The sequence below is a fragment of the Pteropus medius genome, unplaced genomic scaffold (genome assembly GCF_902729225.1).
Source record: "Pteropus medius unplaced genomic scaffold, Ma_sr-lr_union100, whole genome shotgun sequence".
Classification (NCBI taxonomy): Eukaryota; Metazoa; Chordata; class Mammalia; order Chiroptera; family Pteropodidae; genus Pteropus; species Pteropus medius.
The window spans coordinates 1,935,509-1,949,955 of NW_024353790.1; the positions used below are offsets into that span (position 1 = coordinate 1,935,509).

General features: G+C 44.3%; 1 protein-coding gene across 1 annotated transcript in view; it reads right to left on the reverse strand.

The window, feature by feature from the left end:
- Positions 1 to 14,447, reverse strand: part of PPP1R14C (protein phosphatase 1 regulatory inhibitor subunit 14C) — a 69,295-nt gene that overhangs the window by 19,290 nt on the left and 35,558 nt on the right. Inside the window, exons 2-3 of the mRNA XM_039851306.1 lie at positions 3,190 to 3,273; positions 1,789 to 1,821 (exon numbers count right to left, since the gene is read on the reverse strand). Coding sequence (XP_039707240.1) covers positions 1,789 to 1,821; positions 3,190 to 3,273 — 117 coding nt within the window. The remainder of the gene's footprint in view (positions 1 to 1,788; positions 1,822 to 3,189; positions 3,274 to 14,447) is intronic.

A 14,447-nucleotide genomic window follows, 5' to 3' on the forward strand; every position in this document is an offset into this window, starting at 1 on the left:
CTTACATTGTCCCAACTATACTGATCAAGATATATTTCCATAGAGGCAAGGATTCAAATAATTTACCTCCTATGCCTCCTTTCCCCAAAAGCTACTGGACGACATATTCCAACTAAAATGCGGAACGCTGGGATTTCAGAAATGAAGCATCTAACATAGGACAAGAGCCTCAGGACAGTAGCTTCTCAGCAGATCCAGAGAATAACTTCTCCAGGCTGCTGCATGCAGGAGATCCAGGAGCAAAGTCTGAGGTGGAGGCATAGTGATGACGTGTTTGAGCATACAGAAAATATATCATTACATGTTTGGCAGAGATATTGGAGAGTTTGACAAAAAAAATAGCAATGGGTAATAGACACAACAAAGACAAGCAGATATCAACTCCAGGAAAAATGAAGGGCTATTCAGGAAAGGAGCCATGGTCTTGTTTTATTGTTTGGTTTAGCAGTGAAAAACATTTGTTTAAGGCACAATATTATTCTATTCGACGACTGATTTTTTTTTTTAAAGTGTTAAATAACTTCATTAAGGAGATGAAGGGGAATGAATTGTATAGAGAGTGACAGAACTATCATATTTCCCCGGAAGTCAATGAATGATAAAAAAGCAAGTAAATACATATTTAGGAATACGAGAATAAACAGCAAGGAAACAGTCCAAAGCGTTATTGTACAAAAATACATAAATATAATATATAAATATAAAAATACATATTCCTAGGGAGGGGGTTTAGGGGTGGGAAAAGCACTGTTATTTTTTCTTATAAGCTTATTTTTGGCTTTCAAAACTATGAATATGCATCATATTGATTAAAACATATTTTTAATAACTAAAAGTTTAAAATCTCTATGACTGCAAGATGTAATCAATATAAAGACAAACTGGAGATTGTAAGAATAAAGCTCGATTAAGTAGCTAGCCTCAAACCAAATGATCATAAAACACCCTAGTCATTTAAATCTTACACACTCTCGTGAAAGCATTCTCCCCTCTCACTTTCAAATTATACCACTTCAAAAAACAAGTCCGACCACTATCACTTTGAGGTTGAGAACAGATTCCAAAACATTTGATGAATCTTCTAATTCCTCTGATTCATCACAGGAACAAAGGGAAAGTACTTCTTTTACCAATATTTTCATAGTTGATCAAACCTTAATTTCTACGTCGTTTGTACTTTTGGTCACTAGAGTATATATTAAATGCATTGGTCTAATCGAAATAACATCCATTGATTTTTACATTAATATTTATACATTTGATAAATATCCAAACAAAGCATAAAATTTCTTCTTCCAAGAAAGGCAACTGTTCAATTCTGAATGACAGAATTGGCTTCAAGCTTTTCAAAAATACATACTTATACACTGATAGAATGTATTTCCTGTTATAAATCTAAACTTTTACTAAAATGATTCTAAAACCTCTCTCAATGACCTTTGAAGTTTGGCTTTTATATGAAAGCAAGCAACACATGAGATCTCATAAGTTTTAAGTTTTCCTAAACTAGATATATTTAAGCTTACAAATAAGGAAGTTAGTAGTATTCAAACATATGCACCTCACTTAGAGATAGTAACTGCTACCGAGTATATACATAATGAAACCCGCTTACTGTGGTTTAGCTTTAAATAAGGAAGTTAGTAGTATTCAAACATATGCACCTCACTTAGAGATAGTAACTGCTACCGAGTATATACATAATCAAACCCGCTTACTGTGGTTTAGACAAATTGATTTAATAAAATCTAATTCAAAGATGGCATTTAGGAAACATGATTTGTTTACCTCTGTTGGTTTGTAGCAGTCTACAAGAGCTTCCTAGAATGAAATACACAAAAGGTAAGTTTTATTATTTAAAAATTTCATATCATTTTAAAAGTAAAATTGAAATTCATTTCATCTTTATAGTATTATTCTAAACATAGTAAATCAACATTTCACATTGACTATATAGAATCACACTTTAACATCTGTTGGCCATCTGAAGATGTAAAGAGTTGTGTCCCTTATATGCAGGAATGCCTTACACTCTCCAGAACACACACACACACACACACACACACACACACACACACACACACACACAGCCCTTTCTTTCTGGCTGCCAATTTAGTTAATAATAAATTAGATATACTTAAATTGAGACAGCCTGTAAGAGAGGGTAACAGTCTCACTGGAGATGGAGGGGCCTGGTTGTGATTCAACCACAAATCAACTTGTCACACGCCTGGCAGTCTTCGGTGTCCTCACCTGAGAACCAAAGGGGATGACCTGATGGTAGCTAAAGACCTTTTAAGTTCTCGATTTTAAGAAAATATTTTTGTCATTATGTTCTCTGAAGAACTGATGCCTGCCATATTTTGTTTAACTTTTTCAATTAAATTTACCAACAAGAATGAATAATCATTAAACTGAGACTGTTCACCACTCAAGGGATGCTAGTAATTATTGATACATTAAAATGTGCCCTTTAATTGCCTTTAGTGATCATATACCACTGGTGACAACCAATAGCCATTAACAGTAATTATCAGTGAACATTAAGAATGTTGGCAGGTCAAAGGTTAACTGGGTTTAGAAACTCCCATTACGAATATTAAAATGATAGATTTGGCCTCCTATGGGAAGGGAAGTAAATATTCCATGACTCTGAACTATAGAAACATGAGACATCTCAATATCCATAGTTGTACTAGAATAATATCAAATGGGCATACTCTAATAAATGATATTTTACATTGAAGAGAATTATGTTGTAGATATACCTATCTCAAAATTAATTCCGTGAATGATATAACCCACAACTGCAAGACCAGAGTCCTGGGTTTAGACCTCCAGTTCTGGCTCAGCCCGTCTCCTCATACAACCATGGGACATCACTTCCTTCCCTGGCAAAGGGGTCTCAGGGGGCAGAACCAGCTCTTCCTCCCAAGAAGATGAGGCTGGAGAAACTCATCTCCATAAGGTGCTTGGAGAACTCACTGTACTCAAGACTGCTTTATCATCGGAGATGTACTTCAGGAAGGTGAATATTTCGCATACCATTGCTTTCCTCTCTGCAAACTGCTATTGCCCGAGTGCTGGTGCCAACACCTCCACGGGGCAGAACCAGTGCATGCCAAGTTCTAAGGCAGGTGGATTCCAGCATCTATAACCAGAAGGTTCTAGGTTTTGAAAGTTGCTTACCCGTAATTTTAAAGCCCTCTCTTCTTCACTGTCTGTGTCGAGAAGATCATCAATGTCAATTTCTACATCCGGCATTTCTTCTTCCTGGAGGACAAATGTGAAGGCATTTTTTTTTTTAGTGAGAAACTACATTGTACCGAACCAACTTAGTTGAGTTAAATAAATGACAAGATCATCCATTAAGGGGGTTGACAATTAAGGGAGAAAGAGAGACTAGGAGGAAGGGGAGGGAAAGGAGGAGAAGGGAGGGGGAGGAGGAAGAAGGGGAAAGAAAAAGGAAAAGAGGGAGGAGGCAGATCAAAGGAGATTTAAAGGTCACAAAGCAGTAAAAAGTAATATTTCAAAAGGACCATTTTCTACTTTCCAGCAGAAAACTGCAATTATGAGTACACGACTGCCAGGAAACTAGCGAGCTATAGTAATAGTGAGAGTTTTATTTTCCTACTCAGTGTCTACACTTCTCTTAGTGGCTACCAGCTCTTCGATTTTTTTCAGGGGTTAAGCAATTCTTTTTACAGGTCGGGGTCTGGGGAAAACCTGCTTCTACTACAGGTTCTGAGAAAGGGCACTTGGCTGAGCCTCGCCTGAGCTCTGGCTGCAGTTACTGACTCAAGAGAGGACTCATGACCTAACTGAGACCAGTGGGGGTTTTGGGAAAGAGCTCTGCCAACAGAAGCACCCTCTTCTCTCCTTCTGAACTGACAGTGGGCTGAGGAAGATCTTAAGCATGAAGGAAACGAGTCTAACTGCACAATGGGCAGAGCGAGAGAAATAAAAAAAGAAGGTTCTGGATCAGCGGATCAAACCACTGAGTCAGCGGATCAAACCACTTCTAAAGCCGGCATACCCTCAAGGAAATTCCCGTTTCAATCCAGTCAGTGTGACTGGAGTTTAATATTCCCAAAATTAAAGACACTCCATCCAGAACAGAGGGCGACGAAGTCCAGGTGGAATGTGGTGAAAGACCTCACTCATCCGGAACCCACACCTCCAACCTGAAGTAGATCTTTGCTACTTCTCACTTCTTCTGCTACCTGATCTTCCCCGTACCTCTGAGAACACCGAAATCAAGTCACGTTTAAGAGAGGCGTAATTCCCATTAAGAGTCACCTACACTCCAACTCCTCCTAGCCACACAGGCGGGTGAGGAGCATTCGCAGAAGCAAGAGAGAGACACCTGTGGGGACACCTGTGCATTCACCTGGGCCTAGCTCTTCTGCCAGCTGCGTCATCTGGTCTTTGGGGGCAAGGCTGACTTTCCGAGTCTTTCTTTTCTAGTAAAATGCATTTACTAAGTAATAGTGTTTGACCTTTTTTTTTTCCCCCTGTTTCAAAACAAGAGAGGATCCAAGTGTTTGGAGGAAACCAAGGAATATGATACACTACTGTGAAATAATATGACACATATATATTGCCACCTGCCCCTGGTTCCTGACACTGAGCTCCTCATAAATAGGGATTCTAGGAGAATTTTTTGTTCTAATACTTAGTCTTTAACCACAGCTCTTGACGCCGAGCTCCTAAATCTCTTGGAATTTCCTGGGTGACAGGAGTGTCTTTTGTCCTAATGAGGAGACTCTTGGTAGGCCCCTGGATGGGGGCTGATCATAAGAAAAAACAAGCCATGATTAGAAGCCTGGAACTTTCCACCCCATCCTCTATCTTCCATCCTCCTGGAAAGGGAGTAGGGTTAGAAATGGAGTTACAATCAATCACGCCTATTTGATGAAGCCTCCATAAAAATCCCAGTAGAATGAGGTTTGGGGACCATCCAGGTTGGTGAACACATCCATGTGCCAGGAGAGTGTCCCTGGCTTCACAAGGACACAAGCTGCAGGGACACAACCAGGAGGTGAGGAGGGTCCCAGTGTACCTCTTCATCCGACTGTTCATCTCTATAGTCCTTCTAAGTAATTCCCCTCGGTTCTGTGAGCCGTTCAAGCAAATTACTGAAACCACAGATGGGGTCACAGGAACTCCGTTAATAGCCAGTAGGTCAGAAGTACAAGTGACAATCTGGGACTTGAGACTGAAGTCTGAGGTGGAGGCAGTCTCGTGAGACTGAGCCCTTAACTTGTGGGATCTGACACTATTTCCAGGTAGAATTCGATAGAATTACTGGACACCCAGTAATTCTATCCAGTATGTCTAGGAGAATTGCTTGATGTGTGAAAGACCCACACACCTGGTATCAGAAGTGTTGTGAGTGTGATAATAGCATGAGAGTAAAAGAGACACATAGAAGTGTGTTTTCTGCACAACTACCCTCAGTAACACTAGCTCCTGAAGGCGGGTAGGTCCTCACTGGGCGTGAAGGGTTCCAGAAATGACCCTCTGGTGAACCCCAAGTGATTTATTCCTGCTCCCATGGAGAATTTCTGTTTAGATCCTTTGACTGGGTGTTCAGTAGGATAATCTATTTCAAAACCAGTATTTATCAATGTGTCTTTGGTCTCACCTGTAAAGTTCTACTTGATAGAAGAGAGGTTTTGTATTCATGAACATAATTTTTATATTTATACCTAATTGTCACTTACCTGTTAAGAAAAGCCAATGATATAGAAACAGGAAGTCTAAATGTTTGATGAGAATAAGGCTGAAGACTGACCTTTCCACTGCTAGGGTCACGGGCTCCAAGGCTGGGCAGCCCGAGTCAAAGGCCAGCTTTGCCACTAAACCGCTGTGTGACTCTGGGCAAGTGCCTTCACCTCTCTGGCCTCAGTTTCCCCACATATAAAAACAACTACCTCCTAATATTTACATGTGGATTAAATTAGCTAATTGATATCAAGTTCTTGGAATAGTACCAGACACACGGCTAAGACTTCTTGATTACTGATTATTGTTTCTTTACTACTTTAAGAGATGCAACCCATATGGAAAAGCTCAGATAAAACAGAAGGGAAATTGAACCTGGAGTAGAGGGGCAGTTCTAACATCTTTAGTCTTATTAAGGTTAAAATTTCTTCTCGAGAAATTAATAGTACTACTAACAAAGGATTTAAGAAAGCATATCTCCTTAGAAAACTCTATTGACCTCGTAACTGGGAATGACGTATCTTGCTGGAGAGTAGTGATAGGGATTAAATTAAAGCCTAGTCACCTGGCTTCCCAGGATATCAGAAGAGCAGTACAGAAGTGTGAGTGTGTATCTGGCTATGACAATATTTGACAATATCTGCCAGGCCTTGGAGACCCAATCCACATGTGTCAGTGAACACAGGCATCACTGCTCTCTGCGTAGAGGTGGCTGGGCTGCTGTCCTGCACTAGAATCTATCAATTCCACACCTTCCTCCAGCCAGCCTGTGTCCCAGACTGGAAAAGAACCTCTATTTCAAAAGAGATGCCATTATTTAGCCCCACTGGGGTCAGAGCGGGGTACAGATGTGGCCTGCATGCGGGCGGAGCATGCCGGGAGGACCCCAAGGCTCCACTCCAGCTGTCAGACCACAGGATGTACACACGGCTCCCCTCCCCACCGCCCTACACACACCTTCCTCCCCACCACCCACCAAACGGGCCTATGCACAACTTCCTCTTTTCATGGGTATGTGAAACTCTCGCAGAAAGGAGGACTGGGAGAGTCGAGTAGGGAATCACAGAGAGACAGTGGTAGAGCTGTCAGCGATTTGTCGGACTCTGCTCGTAGTAAAAGGACCGGTGGCGACTGAAACACCATCCAAGTAAGTCTCTCGAACTTACGAGACAACAAAGCCACTGACGCGTGGGAACACGGAGCGCAGCTGCAAAGATGCAGAGCAGAGAAATCACAGGTGGACCCTCCCCAGCCACAAACGCTGAAGCCACGGTGATCGGGGCCCCAGGGCAGAGCTGCAGGCATTGCCTGCGTGTTCTAGCAAGTGCGATTCCAGATGAAGTCAGCTCCTCCGACCACCCACGGTGTGGCTTTGTACAAAACCTCTCTTCTATCAGGCCAACAATGTCCCCAACGCTAGTAAAAGCAAAAGAGATGAATCCACCACAAGTTTCGATCTCAGTAACAGTTTATTTCCCCCAACCACCCCAAATCAGTCATTTGGATTCGGCTTTGAGTACAAGGTATATATTTATGTGCAGGATTAATGAAATCAAGCAGAGGAAGCAGGATATACAACCTATGCAAGGAATCACCGCTAAGGGGAACTCAGTGCTGCTTTTCTTAAAAGAAAGAAAAGAACAAGTAAGTAATGCTCTCCTCGGTACAGCACAGAAGCGAGTTTCCTGCAGACGTTATTCACCTTTGACACTCTGCGAAATTTGGTCAAACAGGCTTTTACTTGTGCAGCAAGGTCAAGTCCCACGCACTTGGGAGGCACGGGCAATCGGTGTCCTCTCGTAGGGTCACACACAGCTCTCCCTCAGGCCCTGCATTTGACCCATTTTCCCCAGCCCTTGAGATCTGGGCTGTCTAATACAGCAGCCACATGTGGTATTTAAATTTAAATTCGCTGAAATTAAATACAATTAAGAATTCTGTTTCCCAGGTACTTGAGCCACGTTTCAGTGCTCAATTGCCACACGTGGCCAGGGGCTACTGCCCTGGATGGCACGATACGGAACCTTCCATTCCACTGGCCAGGACTGCCCGAGAGTCCACTCAGCCTCTGGACCAGAGGCTGGGAAGCAAAGCTCTCTCCCCTGTCAGAGGAGCTGAGAGAGTAAAGAAAATGCCATCTCAAGGTGACTGCCATTACCCAGGGTGTGCGGCCGCGAAACCCCGGGCTGGCGCTCCCATTGGGAAAGCTGATACAAACTATTCCCTGACTGAGTAGTTACAATCATCATTAGATATCGGGGTGTGTTCTGAAGGTCCGTGATGCCGAAACCAAAGTCTGGATGAGGAGGACATGGCGACCCGGAGCATGGGGGCGTGTGGGGGAGTCCTGGGAAGCAAAGACTGATCTAGTATCGAGTACACAATCCTATGTAGATTTGGTATTTAATATCTGTAATGTGGAAATGGTCTAAATTTGAAATTCTCTTTAGCTCTATCTTCTGTACAAAGCATTATCACTGAATACCTTTAGTGACGGATCAAAACACTTACAAGGCAGTGACTACCCACAGCCCACTGTGTCTGAGGATTTCTCCGCATTAAAAATAGATCCCCAGGCAGTGGCTCTGGTGACAAGTGAAATTATCTCTTCTACGTCACTGGGCTAAGTCGCCAGCTGAGCTAAGTGACCAGCTCACACATTTAGTCTGAGGCTCTCCTACAGGTAACCACAGAAAAAGGTCCGTGGTCACTTTATACATCTTTGTGGTCCTACATCTGTTGAGAATCCACTGTGTGCAAGGCTGTGTGTGCCAGATTCGGTGAGGATCTGCCCTGGACGGACTGTCAGTCTAAGCTCAGAACAAAAGGACACGCAGCAGCACCAAGAGAGAGCAACAGACCCGAGTGCCTTAGTAATTAAGGAGAGGAAAACTTCCACCGGGGGCTGGCTGGGGGTGGGGTTTACAGAGGAGAACAAAGAGCACCCACAACAGGGAAAATGGTACACAGGAGGCAAAAATACAAGGTGTGTTTTAAATACGAGTGTAGCAAGGTCCTCGGCCTCGAGGCAGACAGCTCTGGGTTGCAGATGTGAATGCTCTTTTGAATGCTATGGAAGCCACACAGGTAACAGGACGGAGAGCTGAGGCCAGTGGGGGTGCTATAAGGAGTAGTGGGGAGCGTGGCAAAATGGAGAAAACACGCCACAAGGGGAGGCAGCAAAGAACACTCCATTCCTACCTACTGTAACCTTTCTGAAACATGTGCTCAGTGCTGCCAGATTTTTCAAGTTTTAGCGAGTTTAAAATACAGATTTTTAATGTAAAAATATCCCAATTTTTAAAAGTTGGCTAACAGTTCTTTAAAATATAGTGAAGGACGAATAGAATCCATTAGCCTGCAGGGTGACAGTTTCTCCTCGTCCTGCAGAGAATCCTGAGGAATCCGGAGCAAGGGTAGAAAATGCCAGAAGGGTGAGCTGGTCCAACTGCAGGGCCCTGGGCAAAAGGGAGGAGGAAGGAAGGAGGGACGGGAGAGGGAGCCGGGCTTGAACGCCAGTTGTGGTGAGAACAGAAAAAAAAAAAGATTTTAAACAGTGACAAATAGGAAGGGGAAAGCAGAAGGAACTTGGGGAGGAACCGGATGTTGGATGGGAGAGAAGAAAAAAGTAGAGATGATCCAGGTTTGGAGCCCGGGAGGTTCTGGAGAAAGATGCCGTAGTCGGAGCACACCCTGGGATCTGAAGACACTTCACAAACCAACAAGCAGTTCAGAGCTAAGCCGTCACCAGCACCCCCCAACTTGTAAGCAGGAGCAGGATCCCCACGCGGCCTCAGCTCAGGGACACACTGCAGTGCTGAGTGACAGAGGCACAGCCCCCGGAGGCAGAAGCTGCAGCCTGCAACGGGGCCTGCAACAGCCAGGGGTTCACAGCAGGCTCAGGCACCAGGCTGCGGTAAAGCAACTGAGGCAGGTTTCTGAAGAACAGGCAGCCCGTGGTGAAAACACTTACACACACACACACACACACACACACACACACTCACTCACTCACTCAACGTACACCACATGTGCACACACTTCTAACCAGCCAGAAGATTTACACCATGAACCCAAGTGTGGTGTCAGCTTTTAAAAAATACGCACACTCACCTCTCTCTGCAACACGGAAGGGAAAGGCAATGCTTAAGCTAAAGCGGCTTGAAAATGGATTACGGTGTTCAAGCTCTATGACACACAGCTTAACGGCTTCCTGAAAGTGACGAGGGCTCACAGTGGTTTCCATCTCAAAATAGGGATGTGAAGTACCCTGGGATTAGAGTACTGTGAACGTGGTGGCAGCTGAGGGAGACCCACGGGCAGCAGGAGGACGGGGGAGTCAGGGATGGCCTGTGATGACAGCCAACACTTCTGAGAGCTCACCTTTCTGTAAGCCTCCAGGGGAAACAGGCATAGGAAGAAACTAAAAAGCGTGGAGGCAAACAATCCTGGGGATTATGTGAGCTCCCTTTGAAAATATTTACATTTCTTTCATTTTAATGATGATCCAAAAAAAAAAAAAAATTCTGTAAGCCAGCCTATTTATTCTAAGAATAGGCTGGATGGCCATCCTATAATCAAGTTGGCTCCTGTATTTACACACTGGCACCGAGCAGAATTACATTGTCATGGGCTAATGAGAAAAAAGGCCAAAGGGTAGATTTAATACATAAATGACTCATTCACACCAAGGGAAGCCTGATGACATCACTCAAAAGACACTGAGCTGCAGCACGCTGTCCCTAAGTCCTAAAACAAAAAGAATGACCCCAGCCATCGTGTAGATTCATGTGCAGTTGAGTCTCGGTGGCTGGGTATCTATGCTTAATTTGTAATTTTGATTTGATTTTATAACTGGAAGAATCATAAACAGAAGGAATTTGTGCTTGGTTTTAAGTGGTCCAAATTTAAATATTATAATATTCAACATTTAAATCGGCCCAGGAATCCACAAGACATTTTTCCAGTTAAAGAGGAGCCCAGCGGACCCACCAGCACAGCGCTGTGGGATACCAGAGCATCGGGGTGAAGGGGAGACGGGGAAGCTTTCAGAAGGAAAACAGGTCACACACAGGACAGAGCATCAATGTCATCAGGCTTCCAGACAGTCACGGTGCCCTCTGGAAGCCAAAGGAGCGGTGATTCCAAAACCCCAGGGGGCTTTGGAATCTCCCAACTTGGATGCCTACACTCCCTCCAACTGTCGACCTAGAGAAAAAACATACACATTTAAGACACATTAGCTCTTATGTCTTAATACATTTACTTCCCATTTCGGGAAGAGGTGCTCCAGAAAGACAAAGAAGTAAACTACGAAAGTTATGCCTAGCTGTGGATCATGGAGGCCAGAGGGCATGCACTAAAATCAGGACTGAGGAGCATAGCGAGGAGGCCCGGAAGTGAAGAACAAAGCGAATGGAAGCTCAAAGAGCTGGCAAGCTGAGTGAAGACAAGCCCTGGTTTATGTCAGGCTTGGGGTCGAGCTCCACGGGGCAAACATCGGCACGGGTGGCTGGGCCATTCAGAGGGAGTGGGAGAGAAATGGCCTGGGCTGTGACCTGAAACATAACTAAAAGGGTAAGTAAACAAATGTAGGTCAGTCCAGTGTCAACACCTTTGGCAAATGGTATAACCCCATGTGACCAGTAGGTCCCCAACATACACGTTTTAAAGAATACCCTCCAATGGCCGAAGTTTGCTCAGAGCCAAACAGCAAAATCCCCCTAATTCCTCTTTTAAAAAAATCAGAATCTCCTGACCCACCCTGATCCTATGATAAAACAAAGGGATGTTTTCAACAGTCTCCGCAGGGGCTGCTGTTCTCGCCCATCCCCCTCCAGGAGTGCAGGTCTGGACCTCTCTTTAAACCACACACCCCATGGCTAAGGTTCATTTCTGGAGCACTCGGAGCATTATTACAAATGACAGCTGCAGTGGAGAGAAAAGCCACAGGACAGGCGCTGTCCCCACAACCCACAGGAAACGGCCCCCTTTCCACATCCTCATGTCATATCAGCCCAGCATAAAACTGCTGTCCTAACACTCAGCAATATAAAACAAATGCCAGCTCATCGCTATAAAGATCCACATATCTGATCATATGAGAGTATTCTAGAACTAGGCACCTCTACATCAGGCTCCAAGAGCACTGGGCAAATCCATGCCCCATTTATTCCCTAAATACCTACGATTGTCCAGGCACTTTCTAGATGCCAGGGATAAATTGACACAAACACTTACTATCACGGAGAGTAAACCCTGATGGGGAAGACAGACAATAAACACATTAATATGATATATTGTGTAGCAAATGGTGATAAATATTTTGGAGGAAAAAAAATAGGCAGAGGAGAGGGACAGGGAAGAATAGGATGGCTGGAATTTGAAATAGGGTGGTCAGAATAGTGAGAGAAATATCTGAATAGAAGACTTGAAGAAGGTGAGAGAGGAAGCTGTGGGGGGTGGGGAAAAGAAGGGGAAAGAAAGTGCCCCAGTGTGCCTGAGACACTACAAGGAGTCAGGGCTGAAGGCATAAGCAAGACCACTTAAGAAGCCACAGAAATAACCCGGTTATAAATGACACCGGCTTAGGCTAGGGATGCAGCACAAATACAGTCTTCTTATTCTAGTCACTGCTCATCTCAATCTCAAAGAGCAAATGAGTGGGCCAGAGCATCTTGCAGGTGCCGGCTGAGTGCACATCTCTTAAGCTGGGGAAGCAGGTGAGAGCAATGGTGGGTGTGAGCGGACTTGATGCTTGGCAAGAGGGTGCCCAGGCTGAGAGGTCCGGGGAGGTGACCTCAATGCCAAGGGAAGGAGCAGCAGTGTAAGAAAGTGGGAGTAATGTGGAGCCAAGCTGACTGAGGAGGTGCTTTCCCGAGTCTGAACCCCATTTCCCTTCCCCTGCTCTGTGTAGGTTGCTCCCCCTCTATAAAGCACCAGGACTCTTCTACCCAGAAAAAGCTCTGCCCTTCTTAACACTCGACTCTCAGTAGTCCATTTTAACAAATGAATATCGCTGGAGAGATCATCATAGCTCAGATGGCATTGCTGCGGTCAACGGAATGCTTCTCTATTTTGAAAATGAGTCGGGGGAAAAAAAAAAAACAATCTTCCACAGCTTTTGTAATTTTGTACAGGTCTTAAACATGGGATGAGGCGAGATTAGTGAAAATGAGAGGAATAAAGTTCTGGCAGGGACGCTGAGTCATTCACATACCTCTTACCAAGAACCAGCCAGGCTCCACGCTCTGCGGAGCAGTGCAGCCAGAGTAGAAGCACACAGAACCCCTTTCCCAGGCCTCCTCCTCAGCAACCTGGCAATCAGGGGGCACAGATGTCATCGCCAGATCGCCTCCACCACACTGAAAAGCAACGCTTTAACCACCCAGACACCCACCGCTAGACATCCCACCACAGCCTAGAAATCAGCCATTTGCCAACCTACAAAGCAACCCTTTAACTTTTGGGCCACCTGTCCCTTTCTCCCTGATCTCATAGATCCCGGGCCCCAGGGGATGAACATTCGATTCAGTTCAAACACTTAGTGCCTTCTACACACATGCCAAGTGCCCTCTGGAGCCACAGACCCACTAGTATGTCTCCCAGGAGTGACTGCTGGCGGTGAGAGTCTCACAGGGTAACTTCCTAGACAAATAGCGGGAACCAGAAAGCCAGTCTTCGCATGAAGCAGACCTGCAGCTGGTCCAGCTTAAATTCTTCGAGCCGGAGCTGGGCCTCATTCACTGGCCTCCTCTCCTAGTTTTCTCCTCTCCCTCAAAAATACCCTCTATCCTGTACCTCTCCAAAGCCTAAGGAAGACAAGTTTGGCTGATGATCCTCGTAACCCTTCTGCAGTCCTTTGCAGACTGAGATTGTAGTCATTCCCCAAAGTCACATGTTTGGAAACTATAGGCATGATGCAGAAGTTCAAGTTTTAGTCAGAGATGAGTGGAAGGGCAAGTTAATGTGAGGGGGTGGGGAGGGGAAGAAAGAACCACCACAAACCATCTCACCCCTAGAAATTTTCATCTGTCCTCTACAGAGCCATGAGCCCCATTATAAGAGTTTCACCTTTACAGTTACAGCTTTGTAGCTTAGAATCTAGGCAAGTAAGTAACATGTAACATAACTCCAATAATTCCCAAAACTCCAATTTTGTTATTCTGATTCAGTCACAAAGTAACCTTCAATTAGTAAGGCAGCAAGTCAGCATCTCACCTACATCTGTGATTTCTGCTCCTGGAACAGACATTGGTTTTAGATCACAAGTAAGAGCATATGGAAAGGAAGAAAAGGACACCAGCCTTTACTTTTAATTTGAACAAATGAACTGATTGAACTACAGGTTTATTTTTCAAAGGAAAAACATTGGTAACTAATAATAAGGGGGCAAATTCTTTACACCGATCTACATTTTTATTTTTAGAAAAAGGTGTTGAATGGTTTTTTCTCCCAAAGTTTTATTGATTTTTTCCTAACCAGGAAAGAATGTGGATTCCGAATGACATACTCAAAAGAGTCTTGCAAAAAAAAAAGGCCTAGGAACAGAAATTAGATTCAAGAATCTGATGCTTTACTCCTCCTACTTTGCTAAATATTGGCATAAATGAAAGAATGTCTCACACCTAGTGGGCACTCCATAATTATTCGTTGGGTGACTGACTGAATGATTTATTTGGAGTCCCAGTGGCTCTCTGCACTAGCAAGCTAACCCAGCT